The following is a 16,509-nucleotide window of genomic DNA, read 5'->3' as shown; positions in this document are numbered from 1 at the left end:
AGCACCCGAGCCCTCACCTGCTGTCCCCCAGAGTGCACATGAGCAGGGAGCTGGAAGAGAAGCGGAAGATGTGGGTGTGAGCGCCCCAAATGGTGACTTAATCCCCTGCGCCAAATGCCTGCCCTGTGAGGTTGTTTGTCTTTATCCTGGGACCTAGCACACAGAGGATTCTCTGGAGCAAGGGCAGCGCTGCTCTCCCTGGAAAACAGCGCCCTGGTTGGTGCAGTCTCTGGGCCACACTGCGACCAAAGCCTGGGCCTGACTGCTTCTGCTAAGGCCCCTGGCCTGTGTGGGCTCTGTTCCGACCCAGGGCACCCAGGATCTCGGAGCTGCTGAGCCTCTAGCGCCAGCCTCTGTGGCCCTGGCCAGGCCCTGCCTGGGGAGCACACGGGATTGTGGGGTCTGGTTGAGGCCTTGTCTCTGAGCCTGTCCAGACTCCAGCCATTCCTCAGTGCAGCCAAGGTCTCTCCGCTTGTGACACTCCAGAGGATGCCCGACTTTCCCTGTAGATGCCAAGTCCTGCCTAGCCTTGGGGACCCTCCTCAGCCTGGGCCCCAGCCCCTTGCTGCCCTCACCTCCTCCCCTTGTCTTCACCCTGGACCTGGACCTAGTTGGGAGCCAAGCCTGGCTCCTCAGGCCTTCTCATTACCCTGTGCCCCTCACAGGCAGCTCCAGGCCTGCTTCCTGAGCTCACTCAGTTCTTCCTAAGGTCTCCTGACCACAGAGGCTGGGCCCGACTTCCTGCCCCTCCCTGGCTTCCTTGCCCAGGCTCAGTGAAGTCTGAATGCCCTGTGCCCGTTGACACGCTTTGCTTAGCTTCTGAATGTTTGCCTGTGCCTCTCCTTGGTAGGTTCACAGTCTTTCTTTTGAATAAATGAATGCACTAGTGACCAAATGGCAGTGGACAGGCAGCAGAGCCCGCAAGCCTGGGCAGGGATGGCTGCTGGGGCTTGGCCACACACCATGGGCCTGTTGGGTCCTGCCTGGAGTGTTCCTACGGGCTGCCTGCTGCTGCACGTTCTTCCTGGGCCCAGCACCCACGTGGTTGGCCTGGCATATGGTTCCAGGTGGGACAGGGTAGCATCTCTGAGTCTTCCAAAAACTCAGCTTAATCCCCAGGTGTGAGTGTGCACAGGACAGGAGGGCCTTGGGAGTCCGCTGCAGGCCGCCGCGCCCAGCTTGTGCCGTGCACAGACACCACTCCTCTGCCCCTCAGCCTCCTCCTCTGCCAGGGCTGTGGGCGCCACTCATTGTGGCCTGAAACAAAGGCCCTTGGGCTATGCTGAGGATGCCCGGTTTGAGACGGGAAAGAAGTGGACAAAGGACTAAGATCTGTGAAGAAAACAGGTGGACGGTGGGGAGAGGGCTGGTGGGGAGCAGAAGTCTCAGGACTTGGCACCCCAGCCACAGCCAGGAGACTGAGAGGAGGTTGCGTGTGCCCAGGTGAAGGGAAGAACATTCTGGTAAGCGGAAACTGATGCAAAAGGCTCAGCCGCACAGGGCTTCCTGGACGCGGGCAGGAGTTGGATGCTGTCACTTCTCAGAAGAGCAGCAGAAGTCCCCAGGAGGGTTGGGCTATGAGAGCAGTGGCTAGTTCACCATGGGGCTGCCCACCTGCCACCGTGATCTTCGTCTTGCTAGAGACAAGAGTGAGTGGGCAGGTGCACCACGACCTGCTCACCCAGCAGAACACCGGACAGCAGTGAGGGCCTGTCCCCGCCCACACAGCAAGGGAAGGAGCTCACAGATGTGATGCTGAGGGAGTGAAGTCAGTCCCAAAGGGTCCCTCCTGCGTGATCTAGTGATGACCAGTTTCAGAACAGGCACAACTGACCAGGGAGTGGGGACCCAGGGACATGGGTATGGGTGAGAGCTCCTGGGTGCCGGCTTCCCACGGACCCACTTCCCAGGTATTCCCCGGGTGTACATGCAGCGCCTGGGCCTCTGTCACCTGCCTACAGGGGTCTTCTTGCAATGTGGGAGGAGCCGGCCTGTGCCTCTGCTGCTCTCCCCCTTAGGTCTGGCCAGTCACCTGGCCAGGTTGGCGCACGGTGGGGGTACATCTGGGAGCATGCTTGGTGAAATGATTTTGAGAGGGACATAGACAGTGGACCAAGATAGGGGTTCATGGATGTCTCTGGTGAGGGACACTTGAACTGAGCCCTGCCTGTTAAAGTCACACAACGGTGGCAAGCAGCAGGAAAGAAGGCCCCAGCCAGCATGGGGGATGGGGGTGGAGATGAGGTGGACCCAGGTACCCTCAGGGCCTCCCCAAGTATGACTGCCCAGCTCTAACCCAGAGCCCCTCACAGCAGTCAGGAGGTTTATGGGGTCAGCCGTTTGCAGATAGGAAGTTGGAAGGGCAAGGATCAGCTCCAGTTCTCAACTCTTTGAGTTGTAGGTAGGCTCCACCCTGGGTCTGGGGCTCCAGCGTGGGCTGTCGCACCTCCCAGCCACCTCCCTGGGCTGGGGGCGGTGCTGCCTGCTCTGACTTCTCTTCTGGTTCCTGCCCTAGCTGAACATCCACGTGGGAAACATCTCCCTGGTGGACCAGTTTGAGTGGGACATGTCGGAGAAGGAGAACTCGCCAGAGAAGTTTGCCCTGAAGCTGTGCTCGGAGCTGGGGCTAGGCGGGGAGTTTGTTACCACCATCGCATACAGCATCCGGGGACAGCTGAGCTGGCATCAGAAGACCTACGCCTTCAGGTAGGATCGGACACGAGCTTCTCTCTCCCTCTCCTGCGAAACCGTTTTGGGGAAAGATTCTCTGGAAGCGCTGACACCTTGGGACTTTGTCTCACTTCACAGTGTAGGCGGACTCTATCTTGGCAGGGCTCCCCCGGCACAGCTACAGAGGTCAGGGATGGGAAGTGCTGAGCGTGCAGACTCGGCGCCCAGTCAGTGTGGTCTTGAAGTTCCCACCCCTTGCAGCCCCTGTCCCAAGTGCTGACTCTGAGCTGCCAAGTACTAGGCCAGGCCATCCCCAGTCACGAGTGTCGGGAAGGGAGGCAGCTCACCCTGCTCCCTGCCTCCAGTGTCAGGCTGGATGCACAGTGGCCATGTGACCAGAACACTCCAGCCCAGGGGCCTGTGGTTCAGGGGGAGGCCTTCCGATCCCAGGGAGCTCAGTGAGTGGGGAATGAGAGTGGTTTTTGCCCTCCTCCAGGGCTGCAGGAGCAGGGAGGGGCCTGTGGCGCGGACCCCGGCTCAGAGCGCCTTTCTGGTTGGGAGTGCCCGGGGTGGGGGGCGAACGTCAGAACAGGATCTTGGAGTTGAGTCTGCTCAGTGGACTCCTCAGGGGCGCCATCCGACAACACAGGGGCTCGTCTCAGCTGTTTTCCAGATGTCTGTCTCAGGGCTTCCCGTAAGTCTGAGCGAGGGAGCAGGAACGAAGGCATACGCACTACCCCGTGCTAGGCCCCAGGCCTGGAAAGCAGCTGAGCCCCTCGGGGCGCGGTGCCTGGGCACATCTGTCACATCCCTCCTGCAGACGTGTGGGCGAGTGGTTCCGCTTCCCCAGGGGCCGGGCCAGCGAGCTGGGGAAGCCCGCCTGTGGGTGCAGCTGGTCAGAGTCTGGGCTGGCTCTGAGGTCCTGTAGGCGGCGACGTCACACGGGCCCTGGGAGTGACGTCAGTGCCCAGCAAGCACCTCCTCTGCCTGGTGCTAGATGCTGTGAGAGGCCACCTTCTCCTGAGTCTACAGCAGCTGCCCCTGCCACAGTCAGGACTCAGGAGGCGAAGGCCCCGCGGCCTCTTGGCAGGTGGTCCTGGCGTCCTTTGTGTCGACCACCAGCACTCAGCTACTTTCTTTTGCTGGCCCCCGGGCGACCCGAGCCATCGGCCTAAATTCCTTGCCAAGCTCCTGTCCGTCTGCTGTTCGCAGAGTGGCTCCACAGCAGGCTCCCTTGGGAGTCCCTGGTGGTGGCAGGCTGGGACTTACAGTCAGGCCCGTCCTTTATCTCAGCGACCACTTAATGAATTCCAGCTGTGGGGGCTGGAAGCGGCACAGACCCCTGTCCCTCTGCGGTCTCCAGTGCCGAGTTGCAGGTTTCAAATCCTTGGCCTAAAAGGCCAGGCCACCCTGTTGGGGCCCAGGGCAAGTGCACGTGCCCTGCATCACAGCGAGGCGGGACAGGGACCTGCCCATGGGCCTGCAAGGTGCTCCCAGTGCCTCCTCTCGCCTCAGGAGGGCTGGCCTGGGTCCTCGCAGTCAACCAAGCCACGTTAGCTCTGCACAGGGCCCAGCCTGTTTTGTGTGCTGTGTCTGGGCAGCCAGCACGCTGCCCATGCTTGAAGGGAGCTGGCAAGGACAGCCTGGGGACCCTAGGATTGATTGCAGGCCAGCTCATGCTAGACTTCACATTCCAGGGGCAGACCTGGGACCCACTGCAGTGTCCCCTAACCCTGGCCTACACTGTACTGCCCCACCCTGTGGGACTTAGAACAAGGGACTTCTTAACTGTTTGCCAGGGGAGGTCACTGTCAGCCTTCTCTCTACCCTTTAGGTCCTGCCTAGAGGAATGAGAAGGGGCTGCTGAGCCCCCAGGGCCAGGCACTCTCAGTAGGACCAGAGTGTGGCACCTGCTGACTTGTCATTTTGAGAGCAGTGTTACATTCGGGGTCTCTGCCACGCTGCCTTGAAAGTGCTCTGAACAACCACACTCGAGTTGTGCCTGTCTTGCCCCAGCCCATTGCCTGGCTGCCGTCCCCCTCCTTGTTGACAGGGGCCTTGGATTGTGTGAGCAGTGCGGCAGGGCAAGCTGCTGGTCACAGGAAGTGACCACAGCAGGGCCACAATGGCCTCAGGTCAGGGGAGCAAGTGCAGAGAAGCGGGCACGCTGTTCAGCAGGACGACGGGCTGACCTATGCAGGTGGAAACAGGAAGCATGATAGGGGACCGGGAGTGGGACAGACTGCTGGAGGGGGCCCAGGCTCCTTGAGGTCCAAGCTGGACCAGAGCAGTACACGTAGATGTCCTGGAACTAGTGGAATGGGGCAGAGGAGCCCTGGCAGGAGGGGCAGGGCCTCTGGGTGGGCCTGGGCTGGGCAGAGCATGTGACTGTTGCTCTACCTGTGAGGAAGGTTGATCCAGCAGAGTTCCTGGCACCTTGTCCAGGGCCATCCCTGTGCCATAGGTCAAGTACCAGAGGACACAGCACCCGGTCTGGTAGAGGAGGCAAACACCCATGCATGGCTATCAGCATCCTGTGAGCACAGAAGGCAGCAGAGGGAGGCAGCTGGGGCCACGGGTGTGGAGATATGTAGAACCCGGGGCGAGGCTGGCCAGGGCTGAGAGTGCTAAGACAGGTGCTCAGGGAAGGAAGGTGGGCACTGCCCATCCCAGCACTGTCTGAGCATGTGCCTGCCCTGGGGCTTCTGCAGGGATCACATCCTTGGTGGGAGTGAGAGTGCCCTAGGGTTAGAGAGCTTGGCAGCCAGGCCTGCGGTATCCCTCCCATGGTGCACTGTCGGGGATGGGTGGGGACGCTGGACTGCGTGTGTGTGTGTGTGTGTGTGTGTGTGTGAGAGAGAGAGAGAGAGAGAGAGAGCCCCAGGGCTTCCTCCTAAAGCCCTGCCCTCCAGCCTTGGCCTGAGGTCAGCTTTTGTTTGTTTCTAATACAGCTTTACTGAGATGGAATTCACAGACCATACAGCTCACCCATTTGAAGTGTACCACTCTGGGGGCTGGCATTGTGATGTAGCTGGTTAAGCCACTGCCTGCTATGCTGACAGCCCATATAAACACGTGCTCCTCTTCCAATCAGCTCCCTGCTAATGCACCTGGAAAAGTAGCAGAAGATGGCCCAAACACTTGGGCCCCTGCCACACACAAAGGTGGAGTTCCAGGCTCCTGGCTTTGGCCTGGCCCAACTGCAGCCATCGAAGCCATTTGGGAAGTGAACCATTGGATGGAAGCTCTCTCTCTAACTCTGCCTTTCAAATAAAAAGTGTACCACTCTGTTGGAGCTGTGTGACCATTACCAACTATCAGTTTTAGTTTTTTTAATTTTTAATTTATTTTTATTTGAAAAGCAAAGAGACAGAGATCTTCCATCCACTGGTTCACTCCCCAAATGCCAGCAACAGTTTGGACTGGGCCAGGCCAAAACTAGGAATGGAATCAGAACGTGTAGTCTTTTCAGATTGACTTCTTTATGCTTTTAAGGAGCATTCTTTTTATTTATTTTTTTTTTTTTAAGATTTATTTCTTTTTTTTATTTTTTTATTTTTTGACAGGCAGAGTGGACAGTGAGAGAGAGAGACAGAGAGAAAGGTCTTCCTTTGCCGTTGGTTCACCCTCCAATGGCCGCCGCGGTAGGTGCGCTGCGGCCGGCGCACTGCGCTGATCCGATGGCAGGAGCCAGGTGCTTCTCCTGGTCTCCCATGGGGTGCAGGGCCCAAGCACTTGGGCCATCCTCCACTGCACTCCCGGGCCACAGCAGAGAGCTGGCCTGGAAGAGGGGCAACCGGGACAGAATCCGGTGCCCCGACCGGGACTAGAACCCGGTGTGCCGGCGCCGCAAGGCGGAGGATTAGCCTAGTGAGCCGCGGCGCCGGCCTTAAGATTTATTTCTGCATGAAGAGAAAACACCCTGGCCGGCGCCGTGGCTCAATAGGCTAATCCTCCGCCTTGCGGCGCCGGCACACCGGGTTCTAGTCCCGGTCAGGGCGCCGGATTCTGTCCTAGTTGCCCCTCTTCCAGGCCAGCCTTCTGCTATGGCCCAAGTGCTTGGGCCCTGCACCCACATGGAAGACCAGGAGAAGCACCTGGCTCCTGGCTTCGGATCAGCGCGATGCGCCGGCGGCCGTGGTGGCCATTGGAGGGTGAACCAATGGTAAAAGGAAGACCTTCCTCTCTCTCTCTCACTGTCCACTCTGCCTGTCAAAAAGTAAAATAGAATAAAATAAAATAAAAAGATTTATTTATTTGTTTGAAAGGCAGAGAGAGAGAGGTCTTCCGTCCACTGGTTCACACCCCAAATGGCCACAACAGCCGGAGCTGGGCTGATCTAAAGCCAGGAGCTTCTTCCAGGTCTCCCACGTGGGTGCAGGGGTCCAAGGACTTAGTCCGTCTTCTTTCCCAGGCCACAGCAGAGAGCTGGATCGGAAGTGGAGAAGCCAGGACTTGAACCAGCGCCCATATGGAATGCTGGCACTGCAGGTGGCGGCTTCACCTGCAATGCCACAGAGCCAGCCCCTAACATCTGTATTATAGCATGTATCAGAACTTTGTTCTTTTTAGTGGCTGAATAATATTCCACTATGTGACTATACCACATTTTATCTACACTTCAGCAGCTGATGGACCTTGGGGCTATTTCCATTTCGTGCCTGTTGAAAATAACGGTGCCGAGAACATTCGTGTATAGGATTTTGTTTGAACACCTGTGTTAGTTCTCTTAGATACATGCCCAGGGGTGGAATTGCTGGATCATAGGCTAAACTCTGTGTTCAGATTTTTTTTTTTAAGTTTTATTTATTTACTTTGAAAATCAGAGTTATAGAGAGATCTGTCTTCCATCTGCTGATTCCCTCACCAGATGGCCGCAAATGCCAGGGCTGAACCAGGCTGAAGTAAGATTCAGGAGTTTCATCTGGGTTTCTCACATGGGTGCAGGGGCCCAAACATTTGAGCCGTCTTCTGCTGCTTTTCCCAGGCCGTTAGCAGGGAACTGGATGAGAAGTGTACAGCTATGTGGGATGCTGGCATTGCAGGCAGTATCTTACCTCTCACTGTACCACAAAGCCAGCCCCCAGAATTTTTTTTAAAGAAGTATTTTACTTATTTGAAAGGCAGAGTTACGGGGCATTGGGGCAGGGTGATTGAATGATGTGATCTTATATGTGCTGGTTCACTCCCCCAAATGGCCACAGTGGTCAGGGCTTTGCCAGGCCAAAGCCAGGAGCTCTCTCTGTGTAACTCTGACTTTCAAATAAATAAATAAATCTTAAAAAAAAAAAAAAATACAGGCAGTTACACACACACAGAGGAAGAGGCAGAGAGAAAGATCTTCTATCTGCTGGTTCACTTCCCCAAATGGCCACAAAAGCCAGAGCTAGGCCGGTCCAAAATCAGGAGCCAAGAGCTTGTTCTTGGTCTCCCCCATGGGTCCTGCTCCACTTTTAATCTAGCTCCCTGCTGTTGGCCTGGGAAAGCAGTGGAGGATGGCCCAAGTGCTTGGGCCCTTGTATCCACGTGGTCCAAGACCTAGCAGCTCTACTTCCCATCCAGCTCTCTGCTGTGGCCTGGGAAAGCAGTAGAAGATGGCCCAAGTGCTTGGGTCCCTGCACCCCCATGGGAGACCTGGAAGAAGCTCCTGGCTCCTGGCTTCGGATAGGCCCAACTCCGGCCATTGGGGCCATTTGGGGAGTGAACCAGCAGATGGAAGACCTCTCTCTCTGCCTCTGCCTCTCCGTAACTCTGCCTTTCAAGTAAATAATCTTTTTTTTTTTTTTTTAAAGTGGAACAGCAAGTACTCAAACCGGTGCTCATATGGGATGCTGGTGTCGCTGGAGGTGGCTTTACCCACTACACCACAATGCTGACCTCTCCCCCTTTTTAAAGATTTATTTATTTGAAAGGTGGCGGGGGGGATTGATCGATATGCCATCTACTGATTCATTCCCCAAATTCCTGCAACAGCTAGGACAGGGCAAGGCCAAAGATGGGGCCCAGAACTCCTTCTGGGTCTCCTGAACATGTAGCAGAGACCCAAGTATCTGGGCCGTCTTCTGCTGCCACCCAGGTACACACCTAGGTACACTAACATGGAAGCTGAGTACTCCAACAGCATCCAGGTTGCAGCTTAGCACACAGCACCACACCCGCTGCCCCAGTCGGTATTTTGAAGAGTGGCCAGGCTGTTTCCCACATGGTCACACTCCTGCCAGCAGAGCCAGCAGGGTGAGGTTTCCAGTTCTCCAAAGCCTTGTCACGCTTGTTATTTAGTATCTTTGTGACACCGGCCATCGGAAGGGCCTGAAGTGGTATTTAATTGTGGTTTTGACTTGCATTTCCTCAATGGCTGATGATGAGCTTCTGAAGTCTTCTGGGCCGTTTCAGTGTCTTCTCTGGAGAAATGGGTATTTGAGTCCTTTGCCTGTTTTCAGTAGGGTTCTCTGACTGGAGCTGTGAGAGTTCTTCATGAGTGTATGTGCTAGATACAGGGCCCTTTCCCAGGGTGATCTGTAAATATTTTCTCCCATCCTGCAGAGGTGTCCCTTCCACTTGTCTGGCAGTTTTGGCACATGAAAGTGTTTAATGTTGGTGTAACCCAGCTTACTTACTTTCTGGTTTGTTGCTGCTGCTTTCGGAGTCCAGTCTCAGGAACCGCTGCTACCTCCAGGCCCTGCTGTTCCAGCCCAGCGTGGGAGGTGCTGCTGCTTCTCCACCCGCTGGACTGGCACTGGCAGGCATTGATTCCACAACGAACAGGGGCAGCGTGCTTTGTCCCCTCTGCGTTGTGTGGCCTTGGGCGGGTCATTTTCCCTTCAAATCTTTAATTTTTATTTTATTTTATTTTTTATTTTATTTTATTTTTTTGACAGGCAGAGTGGACAGTGAGAGAGAGAGACAGAGAGAAAGGTCTTCCTTTACCGTTGGTTCACCCTCCAATGGCCGCCACAGCCAGCATGCTGCAGCCGGCGCACCGCGCTGATCCGAAGGCAAGAGCCAGGTGCTTCTCCTGGTCTCCCATGGGGTGCAGGGCCCAAGGACTTGGGCCATCCTCCACTGCACTCCCAGGCCATAGCAGAGAGCTGGCCTGGAAGAGGGGCAACTGGAATAGAATCTGGCGCCCCGACCGGGACTAGAACCCGGTGTGCCGGCGCCACAAGGCGGAGGATTAGCCTGTTGAGCCACGGCGCCGGCCCAATTTTTTTTTTTTTTTTTTTTTTTTTTTTTATTTATTTGAAAGGCAGAGTTAGAGAGAGATCTGCCGTCCACTGGTTCACTCCACAAATGGCCATAGTGGCCAGAGCTGGGCTGATCTGAAGCCAGGAGCTTCTTCTGAGTCTCCCACATGGGTACAGGGGCTCAAGGACTTGGACCATCCTCCCCTGCTTTCTTAGGCCGTGAGCAGGGAACTGGATTGGAAATGCAGCAACCGGCACTCGATCCTGTGCCTATGTGGGATGCCGGTGCTGCAGGCAGTGGCTTTACCTGCTATGCCACAGTGCCAGCCCCTTCCCTTGAAATCTTAGCTCTCTCATTCCTAAGGGGGAGTCTTAGTGCTTCTTGCCTTGCGTGTTCGTCATGTGAGGTCATAAGCATGACAGTGACCTGAAGATAGCCCGTGAGCTGCAGTCACAGCAGGGGTGCTCTCGCACCCCCAGAATCACTGGGAAATGAGGGCAGCGCCTCTGCCTGAGCGGGCCCCCGAAGCTGAGGCAGGCGAGTGCTGGCTGCAGGCCCATTCTGAGGGTTGGTTTGAGCCATTCTTATTTTAGAACAGGCCACTGACGTGGAATCTTCCCAGAGTCAAGGGGAGGTAAACAAAGGGGCCTCTGGGCCCTGCTTGCCAGCTCTTGTGTAAATTACGAGGAAAACATGTTTTGCTCCCTCTGCGTGGGCTTGGCGCCTCTCATGTCTGCCCTCCCGGGGCAGGCAGCTGGGCGCCCTCAAGGTGGGGAGTGATGTTTGGGGTCTGTGGCTGGGCCGTTCCTGGATTGCCAAACCAGGCTGCGGAGGAGGGGTCAGCCCCAAGGGAGCCGGGGGTGGGCGCTGCCCCGTCCCAGCCTCTGAGTCACCAGCATGAGCTCCGGCTTCTGTGCCTCCTGGGCACAGACCCAGTGGGTTGAGCTTCAGCAGGAAGCAGTCAGGCGGACATGTGTAGTAGGCCCTGTGCTCACTGTCCCTGACACCCCCAGGCCACAGAGAGCAGCACAGACCAAGCCATCCTCTCCGGCCGGGCTGGAACAGGCCCCAGTGTGTTGGTGCCTGCCGGCCAGGTGGTGAGGAGCCGGACCCTGCCCATAGACCAGCTGGTGCAGCGACCTGGGGCATAGGCTGCAGGGAGGCTGTGTGGCGAGGCCCCGCCTCTAGGGGGCGACCTCAACAGATGTGTGTGGACTGCATCAATATAGTGACCCCAACGTTGCTTTGCAGCCATACATGTTGTTCCCATATCCCAGATGAAAACCAAGGCAGCAGCCAGGGACCTCTCCCTAGGGCCCCACTGCCCTCGCCCCTCCCAAAGCTAACAGGACACCTAGTGGGGCTGCAGTCAACAGGGCAGCCTCCTAGGGGCCCAGGGGAGGCTGCAGTGGGGGGCACCTGATGGGGCAGGCACCATGAGCCAGGATGCATGCTTAGCACCTGAAGCTGCTCTGCCTTTCAGAGCGGAGCCACCGGAGGAGGGGGCACAGGGGCCCTTCAGTGTCCACGGTGGCGTCCACCTCCTTAGCCTCCTGTTTCTTGGAAACCAAGGCCCAGCATGGTGACAGCTCAGCCACACTTCGCCCTGGGTGTGCGCTTGGCCAGGGAACGGTCCGTGAGGGACCTGGCAATGTGGTTCCTGGATCCAGCTTTCCTGGGGGTATAGAGCGGCCCCATGGCACTGCTGGGCAATTGTGTGGGATACCCAGGAGCAGGCACCTGGGGCCGATGCCTCCTCTCACCCCTCCTGTTCTCAGTCAACGGGTCTGGCCCTGGACACCAAGTGGAGCAGCCGCACCTCCCTGCTCTGTGCTGCTGTCGGGGCAGCCCCTCCACGCTCAGACAGGGAGGCGCCGAGGTGTGCAGAGCGGTCTTGAAAAGGAAGCCTGCAGGGCCGTGCCAGCGCCCCTGTTGCTGCAAGCCACTCTGGCAGCTCCCTTGGGGGTCAGGGGATAGGTGCTACCCTGGCTGCCCTATCAGCTATGCCAGAATCCCCTGGCCAGCACAGGGGAGGCTGAAGCCAGGAAGGGCTAGGCCTTCCCTCCATGGCTGGCTGCCTGCTGGAGGGGTGCGGGGCGGTGGTTTCTGGGGACTGTGGCTGCCAGCTGTGAACTAGCAGTTGTTCCTGTCACTGCCCCCCTCCCCCAGCGAGAACCCCCTGCCCACAGTGGAGATTGCCATCCGGAACACAGGCGATGCTGACCAGTGGTGCCCGCTGCTGGAGACCCTGACTGACGCCGAGATGGAGAAGAAGATCCGCGACCAGGACAGGAACACGAGGTACCAGCCCCGGCCCTGCCCAGGGGCACCTAGCTTCCCAGGCGGAGGCAGGGCTGTCTCCTTTCCCCGTGACCTGCACTCTCAGGTCAGACCCAGGCCTCAGGGTCCTTGGAGACATGGGGCTCAGAGAGGGCTGGGGGTCTGGCCTGCTGGGCGCCCACCCTCGCCAGCTGGGACTGGTCCTGGCTCACCGTGCTCCCCTCCTGTCCCGCCCTCCCCCCGCAGGCGGATGAGGCGTCTGGCCAACACTGCCCCAGCCTGGTGACCCTCCTGTTGGCGCTCAGCTCTCACGAAGCAGCTCAGAAGATTGGATCCCTCCCCTTCCTCTTCTGATCAGGAGAGAGGCAGTGGACAGCCCGGTGCCATCCAGAGGAATGGGGCAGGGGCCGGGACCCCCTGGGTCACCCTTCCCAGCCGCACCTCGCAGCTGCTGAGCCCCAGTCCCGTTTCCCCACTCTTTAGCCCCCTACCCCAGTGTCTGGGGCCAGAAAGAAGCCTCATTTTAGGTTGTGTTTTGTTTTTGTATGGGAGCCCCAGGCAGGGCTAGCAACACTTTTTAAATAAAAGGCAATAGATCACGTGGTGTTCAGTGCTTCCAAAGGGCAGAGTGGACAGGGCTGAGGCTACCGGCCAGGCCATTCCACCTGAACAGCGGAGGGTAGGGCTCTCCCCTGGAAGCCACCTCAGCACCCCATGTGGCCCGAGGCAGAGCCCATCCTTGCTTCTCCTTGGGCCTTCCAGCTTCCTCCCCACACCCCGCCCCCATGCCAGCCTTAGGAAGGAGCCTTGGGCTCTCCTAGCTCTGGGCCACCCTGGCTCTGTTCCATCAAGAGAAGCTGGCCGGGGGCACCTGTGTGGCACTGCCGAGACATCAGTGCACCCAGAACTGGCCGATGGGGCCTCTCCAACCCGGCAGGCACTGCGGCCTGGGCCGGCTCCTCTCCCCTGGGTCTGTAGTGAGGAAGATGGGCAGCTCTTGGGCTTGATGTCTGCAGAGGAGACAGAGCTCTGGGCCTTCTCCTAGCTCTCCCCCAGTGGGGTCCTCATCCTCGTGTCCTTGTGTGCGAGATGGAAGCATCTGTGGAGGCAGCATGTGGGTCTCTGCTATGTGCCACTGCCGGCTGCTGACAGGTCCTCCCTCGCCAGGGCAGGGCTGAAGATCAGAGGCGCTCTGGGGCCTGGCATCCAACCTGAGCCTCATCCAGGGCAGGAAAACTGAGTAGGGATGAGGCCAGCATGCAGGTGAGATGGGCCTGGCTCTCAGGGCTAGGGGCTCCTAGGAGCGGGTCCAAGCGCATTCTGGTCCCCAGAGTTTGTACTTGGGCCCCTGCCCTCCATCAGACAGGAACTCACCAGAGTCCCACATCGGGGCACACCCAGCTGGCCTCGGTCACGCAGGGGCTCCACTGCTGGGGGAGTCTGCTAGGCTCATGAGTGGGAAGCAGCCCTGTGCCCCCACAGCTGGTGTGACGGAGGGAATCCTGCCTGTTTCCCTCTGCCAGCTCGGCAGGCAGGCCCACCCCTTCAGAGCGCCGCCAGCCCACATGCCGCAGGGCCGGCTGGTGCTCCACAAAATTTCACTGCAAAACCAAGGTCAGAGTCTGTGCTGCAGGTTCCTGTTACCATGCAGATACCAGGTGTGCTGCTGAGGAGTAAGCCAGGACGTGGCAGGCCTCGAGCAACAGGGAAAGCTGGCCAGGGCGCGTGGCGCGCACATCACAGAAGGGTGAAAGGAGCTGCAGGCGGTGGCAGCAAGTCCTCAGCTAGCGTGGCAGGGCCAGGGCTGCCTGCCTCCTGCTGCACGTGCAGGACTTCAGGTCAAGGCCCTGGGGCCATAAACAGGAGGACCTGGACCTGGCCCTCCTCTGCACCTGACCCCGTGGGGCTCTGTTACCTGCTGGAAATGTGCCGAGGACCCACTTGTCAGGGTTGCTGATGAGGGACGGGAATGGCTGGGCGGGCCTCAACCTGCAGGCTGCACGGGGCCTGCCTGCTGCTGGCCCCAGCCGCCCACTCACAGGCAGGGAGCGGAGGTCCAGGGTGGATGGAACTTGCCCAACGCTCCACCAAGGCACTGCTGGGCTGGGATGAGAACTCCCAGTCTGCTGGGCCCCTACAGGTATCCTACCCCTTCCAATGAGGCTCAGAGGGCAGGGGGCAGGAGGGCAGGGAGAGCCAGTGCCGGGCGCCAAGAGGCTGCAGGTCATTCTGTTTATTTGGGTGGGCCTGGCCTGGCCTGCTGCAGCAGGGGCTCGGGGTAGGGTGGGGATGGAGGCCTGCCAGTGGGCTCACTGCTGCGGGGGTGGCACAGCGGGTCCTGGCTGTTCCTCAGGGAGGGGCAGGTAATTGGGGTCCTCCTCAGGGGTATCCAGTAGCAGCTTCCTGCAGGGAGGACCGGCACTGAGCTGAGGCCAGCACAGGTCCACAGTGGGGTAGGGAGCCCTGGGAGGGAGGGGCACTCACAGGAAGCCAGGGGTCAGCAGCAGCCGCTTGCCTCCTGGCTGGTTAGGGAAGACATCCTCCAGGAAGTAGTAGATGTGGCCCACAGCTATCCCTGTGAGAGAGCCATGGGCTGCCTGAGGCCAGCAGAGCCGCCCCAGGCCTCCGTCCACAGCCTGGAGGCCCAGCCAGGCACAGCAGCGTAACCTCAGGCTAGCGCTGTGAGTGCCCCAGTGTCCCACATGAACTGCCCGCCCAAAGTGGGGTGCTGGGCAGGGTCGGCCCTGAAGCGGGCAGGCCCCAGAGAGGGTGGGCCTGAGAATGCCGGGGAGCTGGAGCCTTGGAGCAAGAGGCCTAACCCACCGTCCCTCGGCCGTGCAGAGAAGCCAGGAGGGCAGGAAGAGGGGCTGGGGAGGCAGGAGGGGGAGTGCCGGGGCAGCTGGCCTGGATGGGCTGTGTGGACGGGCAGGCTCACCCAGCAGGTCGACCAGGATCGAGTTGCCCAGCAACAGCGAGAAGCCCATGAGTGCCCAGGGCAGGAATGGCGCCTGGAAGGTGAGGAGGCCGAAGAAGTTGACCCTCACGTGCGGGCTACGGCGACTCCACACATACACCAGCATAGCTGTGAGCGCCTGGCCTAGGAAGAACAGGCTGCCTAGGAATCCCAGCAGCTGGGCCAGAGTCAAGGGGCCTGCCCGGTGCAGGCCTCGTCCACACCCAGGGACCCCCTCGGACTGCCGGAGCAGGTGGAACCCCATCCTTGCTCCTTTTTCCTCCCCCTCCTCAGGCCCTCCTCACCAGCCAGCCCTGCCTCCAATTCCTCCGTGGCTTCAGGTTCCACAACACCTGCCCTGCGTCTGGCTACTCAGAAGGGAGGCTCAGAGACACACACCCCGCCCCCGGCTCTCCTGCCCCCACAGCACTGCAGCTCTAACCCAGGCAGCCAGGGCTGAGCACAGGACGGCCGCTCAAGCGCATCCTAGGCTGCAGGGAAGCCCCCTGCCGCGCCCAGGGCCCACGCGCGAAGGATACGGTCATAAGGACTCCCCCGAAGAGAAACATGAAGACGAAGTCGGCCGTGCGGCCGCGGAAGGAGCCCTCCTCCAGCATTCGGCAGTAGCGGAACCTGCGGTGGCCGTATAGGAAGCGCCTGGCTTTCCCGCCCCCCGGCCCCCTCCCGCCGTCCGCCCGCGTCGGCGCAGCGCAGGATACACGAAGAGCATGTTGAAGAAGAAGCTGAATCCCAGCGGCCCGAAGAAGAGGAAGTTGGTGACGAGCCTCCAGACCTGCGGCGGGCGGGCGGGGCGGGGGCGGTCAGGCAGGGCCGAGCGGGGCCCAGCAGCAGGTGCAGGGGGCGGGGCGGCCTCACCTGCAGCTTCCGGAACACGAGGTGTGGGTTGAAGTAGAGCTGGAAGGGGCTCAGGAGTTCCAGCTGCTGTGGAGCCGGGCGTGCATTATCAGGGGCCGCCCCCGGGGAGAAGCTTCGGAACCCTGACGACCCCTCCCAAATCCCCGGCCCGGCCAGGGGCTGGAGCCATGGCGACGCCCCGCCCACTCGCTCACCACGGCGGCGGTGGTAAGGACACAGGCCGCCGTGTAGGCCCGCGTCACCGCCGGCACCTGCAGGAACTCAGCCGTCAGCCCCCGCCACGCCATTGAAGCTTCTTAGGCACACGTGGCCGGCTGGGCAGCGCGCTCTTTAACCTGCCTCCCAGCCCCGCCTCGCTCCCGTCCTCGACCAATCCGCTCCCGGAGCGCAGGCTGGAAGGCGGGAACCTGGGCTCAGTAGCCAATGGCAAGGAGAAGAGGGAAGTCAGGGGCGGGCAGGAGGAGCGGGCGTGTCGAGGCCGGTGGCCAATGAGCGGGTCCCACGGTTGAGCACGCGGCGGTTGTTGTGGCTGCGGTGGCGGCGCG

The 16,509-nt window shown here is 59.6% G+C and overlaps 2 protein-coding genes across 4 annotated transcripts in view; one reads left to right on the top strand and one right to left on the bottom strand.

Moving 5' to 3' along the window:
* Positions 1–12,734, top strand: part of SMARCB1 (SWI/SNF related, matrix associated, actin dependent regulator of chromatin, subfamily b, member 1) — a 44,694-nt gene extending 31,960 nt beyond the window's left edge. For both annotated transcript variants that reach the window (XM_062181929.1, XM_062181930.1), the window contains exons 7-9: positions 2,516–2,706; positions 12,025–12,156; positions 12,382–12,734. In XM_062181929.1, the coding sequence (XP_062037913.1) occupies positions 2,516–2,706; positions 12,025–12,156; positions 12,382–12,421 (363 nt within the window). In that variant the 3' untranslated portion in view covers positions 12,422–12,734. The remainder of the gene's footprint in view (positions 1–2,515; positions 2,707–12,024; positions 12,157–12,381) is intronic.
* A 1,679-nt stretch (positions 12,735–14,413) lies between these two features.
* DERL3 (derlin 3) lies at positions 14,414–16,251 on the bottom strand. 2 transcript variants are annotated; one of them, XM_062182390.1, is made up of 7 exons: positions 16,159–16,251; positions 15,965–16,030; positions 15,808–15,881; positions 15,628–15,721; positions 15,071–15,266; positions 14,620–14,710; positions 14,414–14,538 (listed from the first exon to the last, which is right to left on the bottom strand). In XM_062182390.1, exons 1-7 carry the CDS (start codon positions 16,249–16,251, stop codon positions 14,445–14,447), a joined length of 708 nt encoding a protein of 235 aa, XP_062038374.1. In that variant the 3' UTR covers positions 14,414–14,444. The 2 variants fall into 2 exon arrangements, with proteins under 2 accessions (XP_062038374.1, XP_062038375.1); XM_062182391.1 differs by having other exon boundaries at positions 15,965–16,027.
* Positions 16,252–16,509: the final 258 nt, after the last annotated feature.

The sequence above is a fragment of the Lepus europaeus genome, chromosome 23 (assembly GCF_033115175.1).
Source record: "Lepus europaeus isolate LE1 chromosome 23, mLepTim1.pri, whole genome shotgun sequence".
Classification (NCBI taxonomy): domain Eukaryota; kingdom Metazoa; phylum Chordata; class Mammalia; order Lagomorpha; family Leporidae; genus Lepus; species Lepus europaeus.
Note: the sequence above shows the minus strand (reverse complement) of the source record. Positions and strands in the feature narration are given on the sequence as shown.